The sequence below is a fragment of the Notothenia rossii genome (assembly GCF_949606895.1).
Source record: "Notothenia rossii genome assembly, chromosome: 5".
Classification (NCBI taxonomy): Eukaryota; Metazoa; Chordata; class Actinopteri; order Perciformes; family Nototheniidae; genus Notothenia; species Notothenia rossii.
In genome coordinates, this window is record NC_136903.1 from 11,320,863 (window position 1) to 11,344,358 (window position 23,496).

At 41.8% G+C, this 23,496-nt stretch overlaps 1 protein-coding gene and 1 long non-coding RNA gene across 6 annotated transcripts in view; one reads left to right on the forward strand and one right to left on the reverse strand.

The window, feature by feature from the left end:
- Positions 1-23,496, forward strand: part of LOC307041300 — a 94,800-nt gene that overhangs the window by 53,195 nt on the left and 18,109 nt on the right. Inside the window, exon 2 of the long non-coding RNA XR_013808718.1 lies at positions 3,381-3,466. This is a non-coding gene — a long non-coding RNA (uncharacterized lncRNA). The remainder of the gene's footprint in view (positions 1-3,380; positions 3,467-23,496) is intronic.
- Positions 13,279-23,430, reverse strand: LOC307040563 (uncharacterized protein). Of its 5 annotated transcripts, none has more exons than XM_079683521.1 (11): positions 22,436-23,428; positions 22,091-22,110; positions 17,262-17,411; positions 16,973-17,064; positions 16,523-16,894; positions 16,119-16,392; positions 15,889-16,025; positions 15,687-15,783; positions 15,395-15,511; positions 15,149-15,306; positions 13,279-15,041 (listed from the first exon to the last, which is right to left on the reverse strand). In XM_079683521.1, the coding sequence occupies exons 3-9, from the start codon at positions 17,308-17,310 to the stop codon at positions 15,453-15,455; spliced, it is 1,080 nt and encodes a 359-aa protein (XP_079539647.1). In that variant the 5' UTR covers positions 17,311-17,411; positions 22,091-22,110; positions 22,436-23,428; the 3' UTR covers positions 13,279-15,041; positions 15,149-15,306; positions 15,395-15,452. The 5 variants fall into 5 exon arrangements, with proteins under 5 accessions (XP_079539647.1, XP_079539648.1, XP_079539646.1 ...); XM_079683522.1 differs by having other exon boundaries at positions 22,066-22,110; XM_079683520.1 differs by lacking the exon at positions 22,091-22,110.

Genomic DNA, 23,496 nt, shown 5'->3' on the forward strand with positions numbered 1-23,496 from the left:
AATACCTACTCTAATCCTCTAAAACCATTACGGTCTGGTTTCACTAGAACAGGGAAAAAAAGCTAAAATGTCATGACAATTCATCCAATCGTTGTTCAGTTTCAGTCCGGACCAGATTGATCAAAAACATTGATTTGTTTTGCCGTCAGCAAGCCATATAGCGTCAGTAGAGAGGTGTAATATTGATTGGTGTGTGGTTGTGACGTCAAGCAGTCACATGAAACCTGGGTGTGTCAGTGCAGCGGGGGTACCGTTTATTTATCTGTGAATAAATGCTACAACTCCTCAAGACTCATGCTAAGCTACTGTGTCTTGCTTGCCACATGCTGATTAAGATTAGCTCATAAATTAGCGCCAAATAACAATAATTTTCTTTCTGTTGGATTTCTTGATCAACCTATTTATATAATTGGCAAAACATATTTGAGTTGCTTTTTGTAATTAAATGGGCATACGATATGGGTCCATATACATAGATCATAGCTCCCTGAAGCAATCGTATCGTGGTAAACTCTGTTATACCAGCAATATCGTATCCTTGTCCAAAGAATGAATATAATATTGTATCATGATGACAACTGAATAACACTCCTTCAGGCCAAAATACCTGTCCACAAGACCATTTAACTTAATGTCTGAAAGACTATCAATTTATAAATAGGTAGACTGCACCTCATTTTAAAGTTTCTTATTGAAACGAACCTATATATAAATGATAACCAGGGTGAAAACCAGAATGTAGGAACTGAAATAAATGATACACCATCATCTGCACTTCTGTTTCTGGGAACAGTAAGGATTTTGGATTGGAGCAGTCGTGGTGTTAAAATGTTATTCAGCTCAATGACACAGACGTTAAAGTCCATTGAGGCTTTAAAGGAGTTCCTCTACAAGGCCTTCAACAGGAAGGCACTACAAAGGACTATTTATGTAATGTTTACATTTGAGGCTTTTAGAGACATACCTATCCAGAGGAGCTTAAAACGGATCAGTATGTAACCAAATGACACACAGTTTCTGTGAAATCTTTCAAAGTTCCTCTGTAACTACAACACTGCCACCACACTGCGGTCTTTACTGGACAGATTTATAGATAACTCATAAAACACTTAATTGTCACCAACCTCCTTACAATGTGAACCCTCTGTCAGTGTTGGGAGGTACACTTCTTTTTAAATGATATTGAATAGCAGCATGATTGTGACATTTTTTATAATGCCATCAACCGATCAACATGTTGTGTATACTGTCAGTTCCATGATCCCAACCAATGAACAGTGATAGTCAAATCATAGCTTAGCAACAGCACTAACTATAGGTAAGTTGAAGTGATGTGTGTGGAGCTTAAACTGCTGTGAAACCAAAAACAAAAGAGTATGACAATTCTTTAAAATTTGTGATGGTTGTGTCATGTTCTGCGAAAACTTTGGAACACTCTCTTGAGACTTGTTGCACAGCAAACAATTAAAACATTTATCATCCGAATGCCTAACCTCAACTATATCACAAGAGGTCTTTAAAATGAGGGTTCCCACTTCCCATCAGTAGAAAACATAGCTTTCTGTTTCCAAAGCTTGACTTATATAATGAAATAACTTAATATCATATGGTTGAGTATCCTCTTTTAAAGCGAGACATACTAAATTACTTTATTTTGAGTCAACTTTATCCGTCACCTGTTGATGTGATTTGCTAGAGTCCAGAGCCGATAAGGATGAGTCATTATATACAAAACAGATGCTTAAATCAACTAAAAACCTTCTTGTGTCATACTTTTAAGCTACATTTAGAAAAACAGATAATCAAAGGCCCCGTCCACACAGACACGAAACGGGTTGTATCTGCTACAGCTCTCTATTGCATGGACGGTTCGTTCACACGTAACAGAACCGCGGAAACGGAGCCCTCAAACGGTAATGGGTCCCAAGGTGGGTAGATCTGTGGACGAAACGCTCTGGGGGGCCTAACGGCTCCGTGTGTACGTCCTATACGATCATTTCCTCATAACGAAGGAAATGGAGAACTACATAAACTACATGTTGCTAAATCCACCCCGGAGAATAAACAGAAGGGCAACCATGGCAACCATGCTCGGGGGGTCTTCTTCGCTGCTTTTGGTGTATTTTGTGGCGGAAGTACAGCGCCACTTACAGGCCCGGCATATGTACTACAGCGTCTCCAGCGGGTCGAGCGGTCTCGTGTGGACGGACACGTTTCTTGAGCCGATACCGTGTGGACGGAAGACTTTTTTGATATCAAATTCGGTTAGTTTTCGTTTTCGTCTCCGTGTAGATGCAGCCAAAGAGTAGTCCTCCGAGGAGAAGATCTTGTCTCTGACATTTTTGTTGATTAGAGAAGGAGCAGTGATCAGCACTCTGATAGTCAATCAGCATAAGAGCCATTTGGTTTGATTGCTCGAGGTCGTGAGACAGCTATTCACTCACTCAAGAGCCCCCTCGTGTGTAAGAGTGGCTTCCTGTGACTCTAAGTGTGTCTAGTTGCATAAAATCTGGCGACCTTGAGATGTGAGTGGGCCCCATGGAGCACACTACTCGTGACTAATGAGCTGACCTCTGACCTCAGTGTGTGACAGCATTACAAAACCCCCCTCCTGTCTTCCCCTTGAACTAGATACTCATAAACTTGATCCGTTTAATCTGAAACGGATGTATTTTTCCCAAGCTCCGATTAGATACTTTACTGGTTGTACAAAGATGGTTCTGCTCTAATTGGAAAAAGGAAAAAAATAGGGCATATCATTAGAAAGTGACATTTTGAGGGCTAGTCTCTGAACAGTTATTCCTTTGCTCTGCTTTAATTAGAGGCATCAGACACCATAAGAATCTAATTTGAGAATATTCAAAGCAGCTGATTCTGCATATCTATGATCAGAGAGAGAGCCAAGTTGCTTTTCAAACATGTATTGCAGCTACACTAAAGGTTAATCCTCTCGTGTAAAGAAGCACTTTTAGCTCTAGGGAGTGGAAAGGAATATCATTTTGTGTGGTGAAACATCAAACTCTATAGATAGTCTTAATAATGCATGAATTGATCCATTCACACTATTGACCTTCTGTGGCATATTGACATGTTTCAGTAGTGATGGTTTGAGGGCATCTTCGAAGCCTGCATACTGTGCATCTAACTGTATTAAAGATGGCACTTTGTTAAATCACACGTATAACCATTCTTACACATTTTTGGTCACCTGAGAAAAGGATACTTCATGCTTCCAACTCTGGAGCTTTCCATACTGGCTGACTTTGATGTGAAGTTTGATGTTATTTCATAAAGGGTCAGCCAGCAGTTTGTGGTCTAAATGCAGCAAAAGTCAAAGTTTAAATGTTTGTCCTTACCAACCAATGTTTGTCTAATCCAAGTTTTTTCAGATACAACATAATGGACTGTTTTGTCTGCCGGACGTTGTCATCTTGGGGCCTCAACGTTCTGATACCCAAATGCGAAGGTAAGCCTATACAGATGTTTATGTCTCCCTTTAGTAATCTATTCTGTTTTAAATAGTTTAAATACAATGGATTTGGATTTATCTGCTTAAGGTCCAATTGTGAACTCAATGGAGATATTAAAGTCTTTATACTTCCTACTCACTAAGGTAAGAATAAAAGCTATTTATTAAATTTATTTTGAGGTAGACATACAGTTTCAGAAGATCTGAGGGGATTGTGTAAGTTAGTTAAGAAGAGACAGTTATGATCCTAGATGGTCGCAGTGCAGAGGCAAGTCATGGAGCTTCTGCGATTGGATTTTGAATGACTGAGAGATAATGATGAGCACCAATCATGACAAGTTAATATCAGTTTAGGGTCAAATATAACTCGCTGTCATCTAATGCGTTTTTAGAGGAGGGAGGGTCTTAACAACTCTGTCCTCTCTACAGAGAACACTTCTTTCTGTTAGGGTGGCAGGTGTGTATTAATATGATTTAACAGAAAACCCTCAAAGTTAAAGTCAAAAATAATTGAGCCACTGTCCTTATTCAGAGTACGAGGTATAACAACAGTACTTCTGCTTTATTATAGCAGTTTATTCAAACCTGTGAAACTGGCACACTAACCAATGCAACTGCCTGTGGTTAAGAGGCCGTGATGTAGTGGTGGGAGAAGTACTCTGCCTCGAGGTAAAGTAAACACACCACAGTATAAATCTGTTACAAGTAAAAGTCCTGCAAAAGTAAAATGAGTCAAGCAGAAATGTATCTTCATATAGTTTACTCTTGCTATATCTGTAAAAGGCACTAAGTAAATGCCTGTCAGGTGGAGTCCAATCTTACAAAATAAAGTCTTCGCTTTTCCTAAGTGGCCTTGAGTAAAACACCTAACCCCTACCAATGTGGAGTTTCTGAGTCCCAGAGGAGCAAAACAAAGTGTTTTCTTCTATTGGAGTCCATATACATTCACAGAAAAGCCTTATAGAATAAAGGGGAGACTTTTAGAGGACCTGCCCTGACTGCATCTGTTCTGAATGAGCTGCATTCCTTTATTTATTCATTTATTTATTTAGGTGTCCTTGGTAGTCGTCATAACATTGTGCAGTTGTTATTCCATCCAGTGTTGGCTACTCTAATCAAAGCTGTCACATCATCCAGTAACGAATAATCAACAGGCGGACCATTTGTGAAAGAAATAATATAATTATACAGTAGTAGTAGCTTGCACGAAAGAACACAGGGTTCATGCAAAGGCAATTCAATGGTGTTAGTTAAAACAGCACGACACTAACTCGGCATAGGAAAATAACTGCAAGAACAAAATACTTTGCACTTAGAACAGCTCGGAGACCTTAAAGAGGCATGGTCATTTCTGAAACAGTGTTGTCCATTTCTGTTGTATTATAAAATCGTACCTTTCTTCTCAAGAAAGGCTTCAAGTGCATTCAAAGTGTCCTTCTTTCAGTGAACAAATACCATTAATTTAGTTCAATACTGCCATTATAGCGGCTTTAACAGGAAATGCTTCAACATAGCTCCTCTGTCAGTCAACTTCTCAAAAACAGCCCATATTAGATAAACGGTTGTAATTGGCCGGCCTGTCTTTGGCAGCTGAAAATCTGACGGCTCGGGACCAGTTGCATCTACGAATGTAAATAAAGCATGAGCTTGCAGATTTGTCTGGTTCCCAAGCAACTTGTATGCTCGTCACATTCTGCTAATGTAAATCTACCTTCCTGTACTTTCTTGCTTCCAGGGATACGCCATAATTAGGGCGAAGAATAGAGATCAGAAAACCTGCTACATTTGCACGTCTGAGTGGTGTCTTTAAACCAATCACAGCAGATATCCATAATCTTCTTTCCTCCCTTTTGTGCTGTGCCAATATTTGAATTAGCAACAATTATATGCATACTTTAGAGCTCAGAGTCCTCGACCTCAGTCCTCAATCACCTGCAGGGCTTTTGGAGATTACTCTACAAGGTTCTGAGAGATTAATGAAAATCTGATTTGCAAATATATTATATCGTGTTCATTATTTATGCAATGAACGCTTTTTGAAAGCTGTGAAATGACTCAGCAATATGATACAATTATACAACTGTAAGGCTTACACAAAGTGGCGTCAAACGAGCCAAGAATTATGCTTTAATGTCACACTTTGCCTTAATCTGTCATGTGACGGTCTTAAAAAGCCATTTCTGTTCAGCTTGAGATTTTTGTGTTTTCCGTTTACGAATAGGAGGTCTTTACAGGAATACTGCAAATGTAATCATAGCAATGTGTTCACACTCAAACCTCTGCTGAGCCAACAGTGACACATTGTTTTTAGAATCACCTCAAGGAAAGGCGGGATTTACTTTGATCCTTCCCACTGACACACACACACACACACACACACACACACACACACACACACACACACACTCGGAACAGACGTAATGTGTCTTGTCTTTCATCTGTTCTCACTGTGTGATTCCATCTGTCAATTCTTCAGTCTTAATGCACCTCAGGGCCTGTGTTGTGTCTCTCTGTTTTTGTGTGTGTCTGCTTTAAAGCGGGTGGGAGGAAGAAGAGAGAAACACACTCGGAGAGACAGACTTTTTTGCCCTTTCTGAGACCTTGCAAAAAGCAGACAAGGTGATTTCGATTTGATTTGTCATGAATCACAGAACATTAAATCAACATGACAGAAGACAGAAACAGGCTTTGACCAAACACTTGGAGGCCCACTGCATGCTGACACTGCGTAATGCTTTCAGGTTCTTATTCCCTCTTGCTTCAAACTTTTATTACTAAGATTTCCTATTTCGATTACTACTGTAGTAACAGAGCTAATGTTGGCATATATTAATGGATCAGCTATAAAAAGTATATTAAAGAAACGATTTTGATTTAATCTGCAGAAGCTATCTGCAGATTAAATCAAAATCGTTTCTTTAATATACTTTTTTCACTGTGGCAATTGTTTTTTTGTCTGCTGTCCAGAAAGGTTATCTTCCACTTTTTAAATCTATAAGTTAAATAAAACAATAACATAATCATTAATGTACATAATTATGTCCATTGTTCACGACCCCATCATGCAACCCCAACCAGCGGTCCATAGTTTATATCTCAAGAATGTGGGGATCCCAATAAACAGTCACATCACATTGGACTCGCAGAATATAGGATGGACATTGTTAAACAAAACTCTACTTTCTTCGTCACTGTTTTTAATCTGACCAAACCTCAAAGAACAATTACAACATTTACTGATCAGAATGAGGATTTTTTTTTCTTCCAATCGTCTGCTGTATTAGTAGGTTAACAAACACCTAGACAAGCATGCACAGATGCACCTGAATATCTGAGGAAACAGAGTGTAATTTAATTTGCTCACTGAAGGGCCGATGGCAGATGAATGTTGACAGCGTGCAGGTATAGACAGGCAGCTGATTTCAGCTTCGCAGAATAAGCAGCCAGGTGGAAATTGACAAACAAAATAATCTATTTATCTAATAATCTAATATTTGTATTAGTCTCCTTGAGGTGGGCGATATCACTGCTGCCATATGCTGCGTGAGCCCACACCGGTGTAATCTTCTCTAAACCGTCGCTGTCATCATTTAATCATTTTCTGAGAAATACGGTGTGCTCACTGAACCTCAATAAAAACATTCTGCATGATTTAGAGTTAATGACCGGATAAAATCAAGAGTGACATTGACACTAAAAGGCATTGATGGAGGTAGACTATGTATAAGAATAAGATTCAAATTCAAAGGTTTTATGGTCATATGCACAAAGCTACAGTGTAGAAATGGCAATGAAATTCTGAGCTCCTCCAACAATGCAACACATATAATAAAATACAAAATAAAAAGTAGTGCAAAAAGTATATATACATGACAATAGAATATGGGATATGTACTTGAACAGAATATGAAATTAAATACGGTTTATTGCGGTGATAACTATTTATAGAATGGACTATGGATAAGAAAACATTTGATGTGGAGCTCATCTTATTCTAATCAGACTTACAGCATCGGACCAAAGAATTACAAGTATGTTTTTACTCAATTGTATGTTATGTACTTAAGATCACAAGAAACCAATTTCACTTTTGGATTCAGGAACCTTATCATAACAGCAGGGTTTTCATTTCTCCATGACCTCAGAAGTTTTGATGGCGGGGCTATAGCTACTGGTTGTGTCTCCAATGTCAAAGCGGACCCAGGCAAGAGGCCAGACAAACAGAAATAATTAAAGTTTCAGGCGAAGTGGCCGAAAGAGGACAGATGTGGGACGTCAGGGCCCCCCTCTGAAGCACGGCCTGAGGGGGGGGGGGGGGGGGGGGGGGGGGGCATGGTTCCATAGTGCTGGCTGAACATATATCAGCCTTGTTGATGCCTTTGAGTACACAAAGAGAGGAATGACAGGAAGCCAGAGTTTGTGTGAGTACAAATGATGTAGTTCTGGCTCTTCAACACATTTCAGCAGCTGGGACGCGACTCTTCCTCCATGTTAATATGTAGCTGTGGATACTTCAAAGGCTTATGGTTATGAATCCCATCCTACAAAGAAAAATAAACACTTCCAAGAGTCCATTTTTTTTGGAGCAATTAGTCTTTCAGCTAATTGTTTTGGTTTTCAATCCAGCACCTTTGACTTTGTGTGTTTTCATAGCATTGCAAGTAAGCTACATTAGGCTAATGAACATAAAGTATTTAGCAGTGAAAGGACCGGGTATTATTCTTAAGAAATATGGGGAATATTGGACTTTTCTATCCATCTATAGGAGCTATATCAATTTGCTGAATTCATTAATGAACAGAAATGGCAGATTAAGAATGAGAAATGGAATTTAGAGAAGCCTCGTGTTCGTCTTGATTGATCATCATAGAATCCATCAAAGAAAAGGCAGACTTGACTTGACCACTTTCTAAAATATGTGTATTGATACACCGGGTGCCCTTCTAGTCTGCTGGAGCATAAATGCATCAAAACACATCCAACACTTTGCACTTTAACAGGATTTGTTCCACTTTAAAAGCAATGCTTTCTGCTTTAGCTCTGCTTTATCTCCTTTAATATTCAATTTCACAGACCTCAAACTGGCACTCATCTGTGATATCTGATACACAGTGGTTTGTAAAGGCACAATGTACATGCAGATAAAGAGACGGGAACAAATGAAGCCTGCATGTTGTGCTTGTGTAAGTTGCTGCTGTCCCCCGTGTGCTGTCTTTAAACGTGTTTACTTCAAATCTGCATGTTAGGATGCGTGATTATTACTTTACACACCGCAAACAGAATCCAATTAGCAGTATTGGTGTGGACAGGTTTCTGTGATGTTAATGAAAGGAAACGTTTGAAGAAGAAGGGGAGACACTAACCAGCAAAGCCGTGTTGCCATGGCAGGGCTGACGCAAAAACAGTACCACACACACACACACACACACACACACACACACACACACACACACACACACACACACACACACACACACACACACACACACACACACACACACACACACACACACACACACACTTGTTGGCTATTTTAATCTCCACTAGACTGTAATTTGAGTGCTCCAGTTCTGACCATTGTAACTAAGGGTGCAAATGGGAAAAAAGTGAGATGGATCAGAGGCTGACAGGGGGGGAGGTCAGAGAGGCTGGGGGGTGAGGGTATAATAGGAACACAGCCCAAAGTGCCAGCAGGCAGGGTCAGAGGAGCCACTTGTTATCCAGCCCACCTTTGCCCCCGTAACACTCTTTCATCTGCTCTCACCAGAGAAAGCCCTCGTGTAGACAGACAGCCTCCTGTCCAATTGCACTTCACTCTCAAAAGCACTCTCACAGTATGAGGGAAAGTTTTTTCTCTGAAACGCCTCTGTAGGAAATACAAAATTGCTTCGTTTTGCATTCACAGATTCTAGACAATTTCAGGAAATTGCTCATAACATATTTTGATATTTTCATGTTGCTATGCACACGGGGGGATCGTGTGTGTTTGTATGTGTGACATGAATAGACGGCCGTAGTGACTCATGCAAGTGTACTATACTGTAGTCTTATGTTGTACCCGTGCTGACAGGAGAGCCGCAGCACTGGACAAATGCCACGTTGGATTGCTTGCGAGATGAGTGGGTGGAAGTCAGGTCTATTCTAGGACCTGGACAGTGTTTGCTTTCAGACATCAATTAGTCTGGATATAGCAGCAAGTCAAAGAGATTATTACCAGGATGAATCAGAGAGGAGGCAAACACCTGCGCCACACTGTTTGTAATAGAAGATCTCAGACAGCTGTCATACTGGTTAAAGTCAGAGATGCTTACATGTGGCCTGATCCAACAGGCGAAATATGCTTTGTCTTCTTCTCCTCATCATCACTCCTTCTATACTAGATATGATTACATTATTGTGGATCCTGTATCGAACTAAGAAGTACTTCAGATGAAACAAGATGAAGCAATATTTTAAAGGGTAATTCAACAGGTTCAGATCAGTTAAAGTCATGTGTTATGGATTATAAACCACACTGCCAAATCCAAAATATTTATACCTGTCTCTGCGGTCCTGCCTGGGTCTCGTCATGCTGCTTCCCTGAAGGCTCCCACAGGATTGTAGTTGACATCTTTGTAGATTCATCTTCTTATTATAGACACATGCATTTCCAAACATTTGGTCTACCTACGCTGTAAAATGTATTATCTTTTTCGATTTACACACGGCATCTATTGCACGTCTGTCCGACCAGGGAGAGGGATCCCTCCTCTGTTGCTCTTCCTGAGGGTTTCTCCCATTTTCCCTTTAGACTGTGGGTTTTTTCTCCGGAAGTTTTTCCTTGTACGATGTGAGGGTCTAAGGACAGAGGGTGTCGTTTTTCTCATACTGATATTCTGAACAATCTGTGCTGTTGTATTAGCTGTAAAGTGTCTCTACTGTAGGCTATTTTTATTATATGTACAGCACTTTGGCTCGACCAAAAATCGTTTATAAATGTGTTATATAAATAAAACTTGATTTGATCTGATAATGACAGCAGGTATATAAAATCAGGTTTCTAAATCCTGGGAAAGCTGCTTTGAAACACTGCAGGCGTGTCCGCAGTAGGCGCCGTGCCATCTGAATGTTAATGCAAGTGCACTGCTGAAGACATTATGTTCAAGACCCTTTAGCTTAAATTTGACGTGGGATTGAGCTTCATATTTTATTTAGGAACTGACTGGGATGAAAAAAAGAGTGCTTCAGTCTAACCTCATTAGATTTCGGAACACTGTTTCTCCGATTTGATGGAAACAATTCATATGCTGTACAGAGCATGGTTGGGCTGAGAGACAATGTTGTTGGCAAGCCTTCATATATTATTATGGTAAGTTTATTCATAGAGTTTCTCAAGAGTTTAGAATCTATGAGCAAGTTTTCATTTAGTGCAGCAGTTTTGACTTAAAAGCAATCATGTGCACCAACACTTCTCGGATTCGACCGTATATTTTAATATCTTTTACCTGCCTCTGTTTCATTCAAATGTTTTACAACTCTACACCACAGGAGATACAATGGGGTTTGAAACAGCCTATGGATCAAACTGCAAATCACCATTAGTTTGCAAAAGGTAGCCATTCAGAAAGAGGAATGAAAGGAAGCAGAGGGAAAACGAAGGGAAGGTTTAATAGGAGTTCAAAGGGAAGAGGAAATATGAACCATATGTGCGAGTTCTAATTTTCTTTGTTGTAAAAAACATTTTTTGTATATTTTTATTTGTAATAACCGGGCAGTGTGCCTTGTGGCTGTTTTCGTGTGCAGCCCACAGGCAAGCAAACAGTAAGGCAATTAGTCAACGGTTAAAACATACAATGTAAACGAGTTATACCTCTCAGAAATGCATTATTTTCTCACAGGTCACTCACAGTTTACAGCTGCTCCACATTCCTCCAGTTATTCATCATCAATCATGAGTCGCAGTTGTTCATTTGTAAGAAGAAAACTGCCCTTTATACAAGTATTGAGCTTTCCTTCTATTGTTTCCTTTTGAGCTCTGATGCTAAAACTGCTCTGTGTTTTATTTCTCTCAGTCAGAAATTGAACACGTTTCCATGGCAACCACACCGCCAGCTGTCCAAACCGAGATAACGTAGCAGGCGGAGTTGAAAGGGAGATATAACCATAAAATTCCCATTGTGATCCCGTAGATTAGGGAAAGATGTTGTGTTGGTAGAGTCGTGCGCTTACCTGGCTCACATCAGCTGGGCCTCATTCAGTACAACACTTCTGTTCATATATTTATAGTGCATTTTATTCAACAGGCGTACTAACACAAAGGATAAGAACACATAAGATAAGAAGGCATTATATATAGAAACAGAATATAATGCTTTTGAGATCTTGTGGTCGTGTGTTTGTATGTGTCTGTTTCTGTGATATCTTTTTGAATATCTAACTTAAACTACTGGACCAAATCCCCTTTTATTTTCTGTGCTCTCTTGTGACTTCATGCTGAAGGACCTCTATGGTCTGAAGTGGTCTTTTCAACTTACTGTCATTGATTCCTGAATCCTCACTGCTCTTAACCGAGCGGTAAGAGCTGCTGCTTCAGTTTGGACTGTTTTGGAGAGGGCTAGCAGCTAACAGAACTTCAAACACAGCTGAGTACATACACACTTTGAACATTACAAAAAGCTTGAAAAGGGTTTTAAGGCTTCTTTTCAAGAAGGCATTGATGATGAAGAAGACGTGGTAGAGGGTTCAAGAGAGTGGGTCTATGACGTCTGAAGACACCTTAACTGATTAGACAAGCTGGCCTTTCTTCATACTAACAGCTTTTATCTTATTACATTGGTGCATTTTACAGAACACAGATTTTGAACAGGCTTCGTATTGGTTGGATAAAGTTTGCTTTATTCATGCACGTCTGGTGAATTTGATGATTATACTACTTATATATTCATTAGCACTTCTTGGCATAATGGTTCCCACAGGTTTCCATGTATTCTGACTGCATTGTGCCAGTGCAGGCCTTATGGCATGAATGCATCATGAATGCATCAGTCGGACCACCAGCTTGTGCAGTATTCGTCCTGCTGAGCTCTGCAAGGGCCCTCACCAAAATGGCAGGATTAGTAATGTTCAAACAGCTTGCCTGACACATACAAGCCTTATTTACATGCCGGTCCCTAAAGGCTGAAATCGGTTGGCTGCTCTGTGGAAATCTATCATTTCAAGGAGTCGAGAAATGTAGCGCACGTGTCGCTAAACATAACAACATCGCTGGTACATTGTGTACAAATACACACATGCACAGATACAAAGTGTACTATATAATTGAGCGAAAAAGGCTCCCAGTGTCTAATAAAGTTACCATGACAACCAGAGAGTAGAGGATTGCCCTCGTTGCACTCAAGCTGCTTTTTGTTAGAAAGGTTTCCCTGTTTCTCCTGTAGTGTGCTGTTTTCACCTCGTGATTATAATGACACATAATCTCTCTGAAAATATATTCCCCTCGAGAATGTTTTTTTAAATCAAACAGAGGAGATGAATTCAGAACTGAGCTCATAGCAATTTAGAAATCAGTCGCACTGACTCAGCATTCACTCCTCATTTGAAAAGAACATTAAGGATTGCATTTTTAAAGCTGGATAGTTATTAGACGAAACTGCTCCCTCATAGTTTTCAAAAGCACAATATATGCAAAAATGTTTTTCCTTGTCCTATTGTAGGCTGTTTGTAGAGATTGTGGTTTGGGGAATTACATTTTTTAAATCTATCATAAGATAAGATAAAATGGACCTTAAACCCCCTTGGGGAAATGCAGTTCAATCAGGAGAGACGTGATGTATGGAATACATGTTTATTATCGGGTCACATTATATAAATGAAACATAATGATGACAGTTTATAACAAGTGAATGAAATGGTGTTTGGCGATTAGGCCCAGGTTTTGTAGGATGTCATTCGGGAAGGGAAGAACCGTTTCCGATGAACCCCCCCGGGTCTAGACACTGGTGGTGGTGATAAGTGGTTAGGTCCGGTTGGAAGGGAGAAGGTTGGGCTTGGCCCTGAGTTGGAAGCAGGAGGCGCAGGGGTGGAGGAGGGTTGCGCGTTGACACCTGGAAGACAGCTGATGGAAAAGGGGAGAGCATATATAGAGGGATTAAAAGGTGCGATGATTAGGCTTGTGAACAGAGGGAAGTGATAGGGAGCGCCACTCCTCAGCTAACCTATCATTTAGTGAAGGGAGCGAGTATTGCCATGACGCGCAATACAAAGTGATAGGTCTTCCTGCCTGAACTTGCGCTGAGCTTCATTAGTCATCATGTTTAAAAACTGATTTTTCTCAAGATGTTTCATTCAGGCATGAAAACGGGGAAAAAATGATATTATCCCTCTAGGGGGGTCCGGGGACATGTTCCCCCAGAATAACATTTTGAATATTCCATATTTTAAAGCATCAATCTGATGCATTTTTTTTGCCAACCTGGGGAGAGCTGGAGAAACTTAACTTCAGCCATGAGTCAAAAATATTATGGCCTCCTTACTAAGTATTATGCAAGACATTTCATGCCAGCCTGTCACTGGGTCTAACATTTACAGTATATGAGGCACAATGTGATAAGGGCTTAATGCAAATGGCTTAATGCATATGCAGATGGTGGACATGCTGTAACTTAACTTGTCTACTCTTCCATCATGACTGACAGCCAATACAATGTTATGTAATTCAGATTTTAATACATTTTATTGGCAAAGATAGCCTAAAACACACAATACAGTGGTTTCCAGCATTATCAAAACATTAAACACTTTAAGGGATAGTGATATATTATTTTCAATCTGTTAAGGTCAACATAGAAAAGGAACACAATCAATGTTGTTTTGTACAAAATACTGAATGAAAGGGAGAGGAAAGGGATGTCCTTGTGATACTGTAGTTACAGCTGAAACACTCCCTCCTGAGACTTAAGGACACAGTTCGTAATACTCTCAGAACCAGATCTCATTTTTTCTTCTTTGCCTGGACCACCAGTGTCTCCATGGCCCGCTTTCGCTTTTTAGCCACATGTCTCAGCCTCGCCCTTTTCTCTTCTTCAGCAGTCTGTTTCTTGGCCTGCTGATCACTGCCAGATGCTTGGGAGCCATACTTGCTCTGTTGCTGCTGCTTTTCTTTCTGATTCATCTTCTGTATGTGGCTGCTGTAGAGTTGATGTTCTTGCATAGTGTTCTGTCCACCTCCCCGAACTTCACATCCTCCCTTCTGAAGAGCTGCACGGCTGTCTTCCCCCTGGACTGCAGGGTGTACTTGACCGTCTGGATTGCATTAAATGTTGGTACATTCATGTTGCCACTCCTTTGGTAAATTACTTCATTCATCAAACTAAAAGAAGACTCAACCCTTGGTCCGTGAAAGATGGAGAGGCAACATTTAACCATCGCACTCAGGGAGGGGTACTTATCTGGCTTGTCAAAGACATGACCCCACCACTCAACGATGCTCTCTCCCTCCTTGAAACTGGGGATGGTCAGGTCAACATTGAAGCGCACAAGCTCTCTCTGGATGTCCTGGTCTGCTGGCAAGAGGTGCCGCAGCATACCACTCAGCCTGCCGAGAAATAGATGAGAATTTGAAATCAAGTTAAGGACATGAGGTAACAAAAACCCCAAAGTACCTGGTAATATGGCAGAAAAAACTCTAAATGTTATTCTTACCTCTTAAACTGGATGGTTGCCTGTGAGTGGCCTCTCAGAAGAGGGTCCAGAGCAGACAGGGCTGTAAGAGTCGGACTGGCCAAGGGGAGCTTCTTCTGGAGGTACACTGCAGTGGTGATGTAAGCTTTCCTGACGTCTGCTAGGAATGGCACCAACAGCTGACACAAAACACCAAAAACTGACCATTATTTTAAGTCTCAAAAACAATTGAGAAAAAAGGTCATGCAGGTGATGCAGGGTACTTACAGCATGATTGGGATTCTGGCTCCTGAACGTGTCAGCCTCCTGTCCCACATAGACCTCCTTAGAGGGCAGCAGCATATGATCCTCCAGGACCATCTCCCTCAGAGCCCTGGGAGACAGCTGTGTAAGGGAAGTAATTAATGGGAGTAATACCTTAAGTGCCTTTCAAAAGACCCCAGGTTGCTTAACAAAAAAGGAAACACTCAACTGATAGCACAGACAACAGAAAAGTAAAAATAGAGATAAAATCAATATACTAATGTAGGCAGAGTGGGTGTGAGGAGGAGTTAATTACCTGAGTAATATTGTTCGGCCTTCACGAAGCAAGCCATGAAGGCCAGGAACAGCTCAAGCTGCCGATCATGAAGTTTGTGAACCGATGTCTGGCTACCCTGTGTATGTAAAACAAATTCTTATGAAATTGATTGATTGCCAACATTGGATGTGCATGCACGTGCAGTCAAGTTGCAGTAATTCCAAGCACTATTAACACCCACCTGGAAAACCATGACATACTCCTTGAGAATAGCCAGAAAACCCATGTAGATGCTGAGCCGTAAGACTGTTGTCGTCTCCTCATGCCACAGCTTCTGACATACCCTCTTTTTTCTCTCACGGCCTTGTGGAGTCATGCCTGTGAAACACAATACATATTCCTCCTCATTGTAACTTCAAAGCAGTATAAGTGCTAATTATTATAAGGGATTGGAACATCAAGTCTCATCACCTTTCCTGTTGAGTTCCTCCTGAACCACCTTGATACGGGCTCTTCCCGCCTGGTTGACGTGGTACTTGGTGTACATCAGTTCCAAAGGCTCCCTACACAGCTCCTTATCTGCAGTGGAGAGGAAGCCATAATAGAGGACTCTGTACGCAGGCATCATGGCATGGGTTGCCATGCTGGCATCGTATGCAGACAGCCAGCGATGAGGAACAAAGCCCCTCTGTGGGCTGGAGGCGGGGAGATTTAGAATCATAGCTATCTCCTTGAGGTACGTCACCTGACAAAAGACAGAAAACGATTTTGAAAGAGACACATACATAGACATTCTACACATTCCATAGTTTTACCACAGTACAGTACAGTAGGGCTAGCAGCCGTGGTCTAGACTAGACCTGCATTTTGTTTACCTGGTCTGGACTCCACTGATGGTCAACCTGGAGATCACTGAACAGCTTCTCCAAGTAGCTGTCAAAGGGCTCTGAGAACTTCTTTGCCGCATTGTGTATATGATGACAGGAGTCCCCATCAACATCGAGCAGGTTGGGACAGTATTGGTGCATCCTGATCTCGAGGCCGGTCTTGCTGCCCCTCATCACAGCACACGAGTCCATCAGCATACTCACAAGGTTATTCCACGGGATGTTGTTTTTCTCAAAGAACTCACAGAGCACCTTCTCTAAAGAAGCAGCATTCACCTTCACGATCTCCAAGGACCCCAAATGCTCCACTATCACCTTCCTCAAGTCTGCATGATAGTAGCAAACGAGCATGGAGAGGATCTTCAACATAAAAAGGTTTATTAGCCATGCAACATTTTACAGGGCATACACTGAAGAATAGCTTAATATGAGAACAACCTTTTTGTTGTTGTTGGAGGTACTCTCGTCTAAATTTAACGAAAAGGGAAATATCTTCATGTTGGAAAAGGTCCTCTCAGAGTAGGTCCGCCCTACACAAAGTCGGACAGATTTGTCACATCACATGCATAATCTAATTGGTACAATATAAATCATACAACAGGTAATTCTGGCAACATAGCAGTATATATAGCAACATGGTAGTTTAAGGAACATATTTTATGTGTGCAGTTCACTAAAATGGAAATTAAAACACCGAAATAGTAGGTAAGAAAGAAAATGTAAATACCAAGACCATGGATCATCTTGTATGAAGCTGCCGTCCGCGACGGCTTCATTCCCTGCAAAGCTGGTTTATCCAAGGGAAAGGGTCTGGGCAAGCTCAACAATTACAGGAGCCTTAAACGGGATGGTCCGCCAAGGTTCCAAGGACCATTGCCTAGAACACAAATTATGTAATGAAGGTAAAGCTAGTGTATTCCATGTTTAGGTGATGATGCTGCCAGTGACCGGAGCTGATTGTGAATAATAATAATAATAATAATAAATGATTATTATTATTATTGTTATAATAAAAATAACAATCTCAAAGTGCTAGTGTACTCTGTCTATGCTTTCTGTGCTGACTAACAGGCACACAGCACTTACCTCTGCATTTGCTATGCGGTTTATAACTGGTACGGGCATCTTTCCCTGGCACTGCTGCCTGATTGTTTCTGACCCCTGGTTGGCTTGACTCTGGCTTGCTGGATTCACCCTGGCTGGTGCTGGAAGGAAGCTGCTGGCAACACTATGAGTGGAAGCTATCATCTGCACCTTCTTCTTGTGAACTTCCGTCTGGCAGTGAGCCTGCAGAGCATGGCTGCCTTTGTTAGCATAATTGATCTCTTTGTGGCAGAGAATGCATCTGGCGAATCCCTGCCTGTTGATTTTTATGAATACATCTCCTAGATCAGGGGTGTCAAACTCATTTTAGCTCAGGGGCCACATGGAGGAAAATCTATTCCCAAGTGGGCCGGAGCGGTAAAATCATAGCATAATAACAAAAAAATGACGACAACTTCAGATTGTTTTCTTTGTTTAAGTTTAGTGAACTTTAGTGCAATAACAGCAGTGTTTCCCCTAGGTTTACTGCCTTGGCAGGGTGCTGCTCGAAAACAAATGTCGGGGCGCCCACATTTTTGTTATCCTCTGGAGCAGAGAGGAGCTGTGAATTATTGTTATCGATATCGTACAGTAACAAATGTATTTGGACATTAAAAAGTAATACAGTACAGTGTTACACTATACTGTATTACTTTAATTTAAACTGTATTCCCTTCTTATCATGTTGTCTACACTTCTTCCTTTCATTGATACATTTAAATCACCTGACTACAGCATATAACATACCTGCTGCAACCCTGTGCTGCTGCTGCTTCTCTCTGCCTCATCCTCTATTGCTGGAGGCAGCTCCACCTCATCTGATCTCTGATATGAAAGCATTCTGTTATGATCATATTGAGCTATTGGTGTTAGTGTAACATTAAACAAGCAGTCTACTTGTCATACATTGCTGACGATACATTTTAAGTGGCAATGTGTTGAGTCACTGCCGCTAAATGCCGGTAGCATCAAGCTAGCAAGTCCTGCATTAGCCTCACATCAACAGGTGTAGACAGAACATCCAATTATCCTGAGCTAATTTACTGAATAAACCAACTCACATCTCAATACTGTAGTTCAAAACCGGGTTACCTGCTCCATCTGTGAGCTATTTTTAGAATGCGCACGCTTCGTTCGTTGTCGCGTTCGCGCGCGTCCACCTGGGCAGGCTGTGTGTGTCCTTTTCCCGTGACGATAACGGCTTGCGGTTAAAAAATAATAATAAACGAATTTGAAACTTGGGGGGGACACAAACGGGCAGACAGCAGAGCTCGTGCCAATAAAGCAGATTTGTTTGACTTTTTTACACTTTGTTGTTCTCCTCCTTTCCTCCGCTCTTGTCTCTGATTGTGAGCGCGAGTGTGTGCATTCGTGTGTGTGTGTGTGTGTGTGTGTGTGTGTGTGTGTGTGTGTGTGTGTGTGTGTGTGTGTGTGTGTGTGTGTGTGTGTGTGTGTGTGAGCCCCGCCCTTCAGAAACAGAGCGGAGGGAGAATGTGAATACGCAAAGCAGTGTACACTGAAACATGAACACATTGGATAAATAACATGGCGTTTAGTTTATTTAACAAAAGAGCACATGTTCAATGGGAAAAGTGACCGTAGATAGATGACTTCAGTTGAAATTTGGTGCTATATATTTATTTTTTTTAAATAAAAAACAAAATAAAAACACCTTGAATTTCAGGCAGGGCGCGGGGCTCCGTTGGCAGGGCGCAGCGCCCCGCCAAGACAATGGTAGGGGAAACACTGAACAGTACAAGCACATTTAGACTTGGCGTATCAACAAAAAGCCATACAACAACATTAAGTCATATACTGGGAATGAACAAAATACAAAAACTCTTCTCAAATAACTAATTTGTCATTTTAACATATTAATCCTGTACTAACTCACCAAATGATTGAGACAAATTGAGGTAGAAACTTTTCAAGAGGGTTGAGTTACTTACTTCCTGCCTTGTAGGCTACATTACTTATTGATAAATAAAAGCTGTGCAATGCATGAACAATTTCAACAAACCTAACTTATGAACTGAAGTTACTGTCATTATTACAGTAAATCACACACTGTTCACTTTCTTTCAATCTGCACAGAAGACAATCATTTTTTAGATAACTATATCAGGGTGCAGTGTCTTATGCAGCATTTTAAGTTGGGTTACCCACTGTTGTTTTTGCTCCTGAAACCTGGCATCTTTTAGCTTTCACAAGTGCATCAATATCAGGGGTCAAAGCCTGAGTGGCAGCCAATTTCAGGATGTCATTTAAGTGCTTGTGCGTGAGCCTTGAGCGCAGCTTTGTTTTATTGATGCTCATTACAGAGAAAACTTGCTCACAAATATACGTGGTTCCAAACATGCACAACACTTTTGCAGCAAGGGCTGTCAAGTTGGGGTAACCTGGCAAAAGATACTGATAAAATGTGTCTAAGCCAGCTGCAGCAAATTTCCCCTTCAAATCTGAGTCACACTGCAAGTCTATTATTTCAAGTTGAATGTTGACGGGCAGATCAGAGGCATTCGCGGTGAATGGCGAGCAGAAAACTTTGAAGTCTTTCTCCAGTTCACCAAAAATCTGAAAGCGTTGCTCAAACTCCCGCAATAGTCCTATTAGTTTATCTTTGAACCGCTTCATGTCTGCGACATGTTGGGTATCGCACACATTTTTCAGACAAGGAAAGTGCGCTGCATCACCTCCCGCGAGCTGCGTCTCCCACAATGACAGCTTCAACTTGAACGCACATACGCTGTCATAATACTGCGTTACAACTTTGTTGCGCCCCTGCAGCATTGTGTTCAAGTTATTCAAGTGCTCTGTAACATCCACCATGAACGCAAGATCCTGCATCCATTCTTTGGACTTAAATTCTAACACTGGTCTGCCTTTTTGTTTCATGAATTGTTCAATTTCCTCTCGTAAATCAAAGAAACGCCTCAGCACAATGCCTCGGCTTAACCATCTTACCTCGGTGTGGTAAGGCAGGCCGTAGTTGTGGTCTTTATCTCTGAGAAGGTTGTCAAACTGACGGTGATTCAAGCCTCTTGATCGGATGAAATTAACAGTTTGGACGACCACCTTCATGACGTTATCCATCTTTAATGACTTGCAACACAATGCCTCCTGGTGCAAAATACAGTGAAAAGTCCAAAAATCACGTCCTCCATTTGCAGTCTGCACTTTTTCCCTGAATTTCGTCACAACACCTGCTTTTTTCCCGATCATTGAAGGCGCACCGTCTGTAGCCACGCTGACAGCGCGTGACCAGTCCACTCCGACTCTGTCCAGGGCACCCTCGAGTGTGTTGAAAATATCAGCCGCTGTCGTGGTATCCGTCATCGGCACCAACTCCACAAACTCCTCGGTTACGGTCAAAGTATCATCAACTCCGCCGATGAATATGGCCAGTTGCGCAACATCTGTAATGTCCGTGCTTTCATCAATTGCAACTGAAAACGCAATAAACGACTTAACTTTGCGCTTCAATTGGCTGTCCAAATCCTCCGAAAGATCAGAAATCCTGTGTGCAACTGTGTTTCTTGTCAGGCTGATATTTTCAAAAGCTTGACGCTTTTCAGGGCACACAATCTCTGCAGCTGTCAGCATGCATGTCTTCACAAATTCACCCTCGCTAAATGGTTTTGAAGCCACTGCAATTTCATTAGCAATAAGGTAGCTGGCTTTCACTGCAGCATCGCCGATTTCTCGGCTATGAGTAAACACAGACTGCTGTTTTTTCAGACCCGCCAGCAATTCCTTCACCTTTTCGCTTCTCTGTTTTCCTTTCAAGTTATCATATTTTTCGGCATGTTGAGTCTCATAGTGGCGACGAAGGTTATATTCTTTCAGCACTGAAACGTGCTGCGAACAAACCAAACACACGGGTTTCCCATTCACTTCCGTGAATAAATAGGAGGATGACCATTTTTCTTGGAAAACTCTGCACTCTGTGTCCACTTTTCTCTTTTTTGATAGCGACATTTTGGGGAGTGAGGAAGCCAAGCACGATAGACTGTAAACACAGGATTACTTCCTCAGCCCCGTTATACATAGTTTGCTCGCTTCACATAATTGCTATTGCGACACCCAGTGGACACATTTAGAACAGCAGTTTCTTTCATTGAAAAATTGCAGCTCTTTTTATTTTTTATACTTTCCAAAATCATCTCGCGGGCCGGATTAAACTTGTTCACGGGCCTGATCCGGCCCGCGGGCCGTACGTTTGACACCCCTGTCCTAGATGAAAGGACACCTCTTGCTCTTTTACTGAGACCTTGCCTTCGAGTTTTAGGCACGACCAGTTCCAGCTGCATTTCAATCCAGCATCCAGCTGTTTAACAATGGCTGAATCCTTCTCCCCTAACACACTCATTCTGCAAAAATAATGTTTGTATTAGTGTTAGCACTAACTTCTAGTTTAGCCTTATTGATAGAAAGGTGGACCACTTTACCCTTCAGCCTTGTCAGTCCCCTCACCTCAAAATCATCAACACGTCCTGGAAAAATGAGTTGTAGAGATTTTAGAAAGTAGCACAAACATTAACCAGTTTCTTTTTTGTGATTTACCGTAAACCATACAAGCTAGCATCTAACTTTAGTAACGATATCTAGCTAATGTTAGGCTAACGTTAACGGTAGCGTTAGCTAATCATTTTCCACCGGAGCTTTATTGCTAGCTGTCTAACGTTGCGTTCTCTCCTGCTGTGTTCAATGACTCAATTCATCAAGCTGTAGCTAACGTTAGCTAAGCCGATGTCAACAGAGCTCCTGGGTAACTTAGATATACCAGAAAATATTAAAATGATTGAAACCATCACTCACCACTTCAGTCAGGTAAATCGCCGAGGCCAGACGTGCTTTCAGCTTCTGATGGTGGTCTGGATCACGCTCTGGTCAGCACGAGCGAAGCGAACTGCTTGTAAACCAATGATCAGGTCCCTTTTGGCACGCGCACCTGTTCGCAGTTCACTGAATCTCTGGGGCTGGTTCAGAGGCCGTAACGGTACGCACCGTGGAAGACGAGACCCAATCAATGGCGCTGAGGGACTCTCTCAGCGGCAGTGATTGGGTCTCGTCTTCCACTCGTCACCCAACGGTGCTTACCATTACGGCCTCTGAACCTACCCCCCCCTTAAATATTTTCTCATCGAATCTACACGATTCACGTAGGTCACCTATTTTGGTTTCAAAACGGCAAATTTCGCCGAAAGGTGAGTGATTTTCATGCCTGTTCATTACTATCTGCGTCAGTAATGAGGAAACAATCTTCGAGGCACTCGTTGCATTCTCGTAATCAACACTCCTGCACCTGTTGAGGAGGATTACGCTGTGAGCACTTCCACTTGGATAATCCCCCTTTAATATGCACTTCGTGTAATAATGAGCTGCTTGACTTCTCTGATAGTACGGCTTGATTCTGATTCATTGCCACCCCACGGCTTTGTCGGGCTCCTTCTCTGTCTCAGCAACTCAAAAACGTTGTTCCGCTATTTTGTGTATAACCCTACACAGCAACGCTACCCCTCCACCTCCTCTCTCGTCTTTCTTTGCCTGCCAAGGGAGCGACATCTCATACGGAGAGTCAGCTGCTCTGATCTGAGTAGGCTCCAACTGACTGATAATTTACCTGACGCATACAGCGATAAAACAAATTAAGTGAGCCTCAATAACACATCACCCCCACCCTCATCCACCTTCACTGGCTCCCGCCTCCGGTCAAGTCACGCATCCAGTACACACTCCTCCTGATAACCTACAAACCTCTCCACTCCCTAGCCCCTGCATACATCGCTGACCTCCTTCAGCCCTACACCCCCCCTCTCGTCAGCTGCGGTCCTCCGACACAGGGCTGCTCTCTATCCAGCGCTCCAAACTGAAATCCT

Coding starts and splice junctions, on each gene's coding strand:
- LOC307040563 (XM_079683520.1), bottom strand. CDS start 17,310: ATGAAGCCGTCGCGGACGGCAGCTTCATACAAGATGATCCATGGTCTT. Junction 17,065..17,261: donor CAAGATGATCCATGGTCTTG/GTATTTACATTT, acceptor GACTTTGTGTAG/GGCGGACCTACTCTGAGAGG. Junction 16,026..16,118: donor GGAGGAACTCAACAGGAAAG/GTGATGAGACTT, acceptor TGTGTTTCACAG/GCATGACTCCACAAGGCCGT.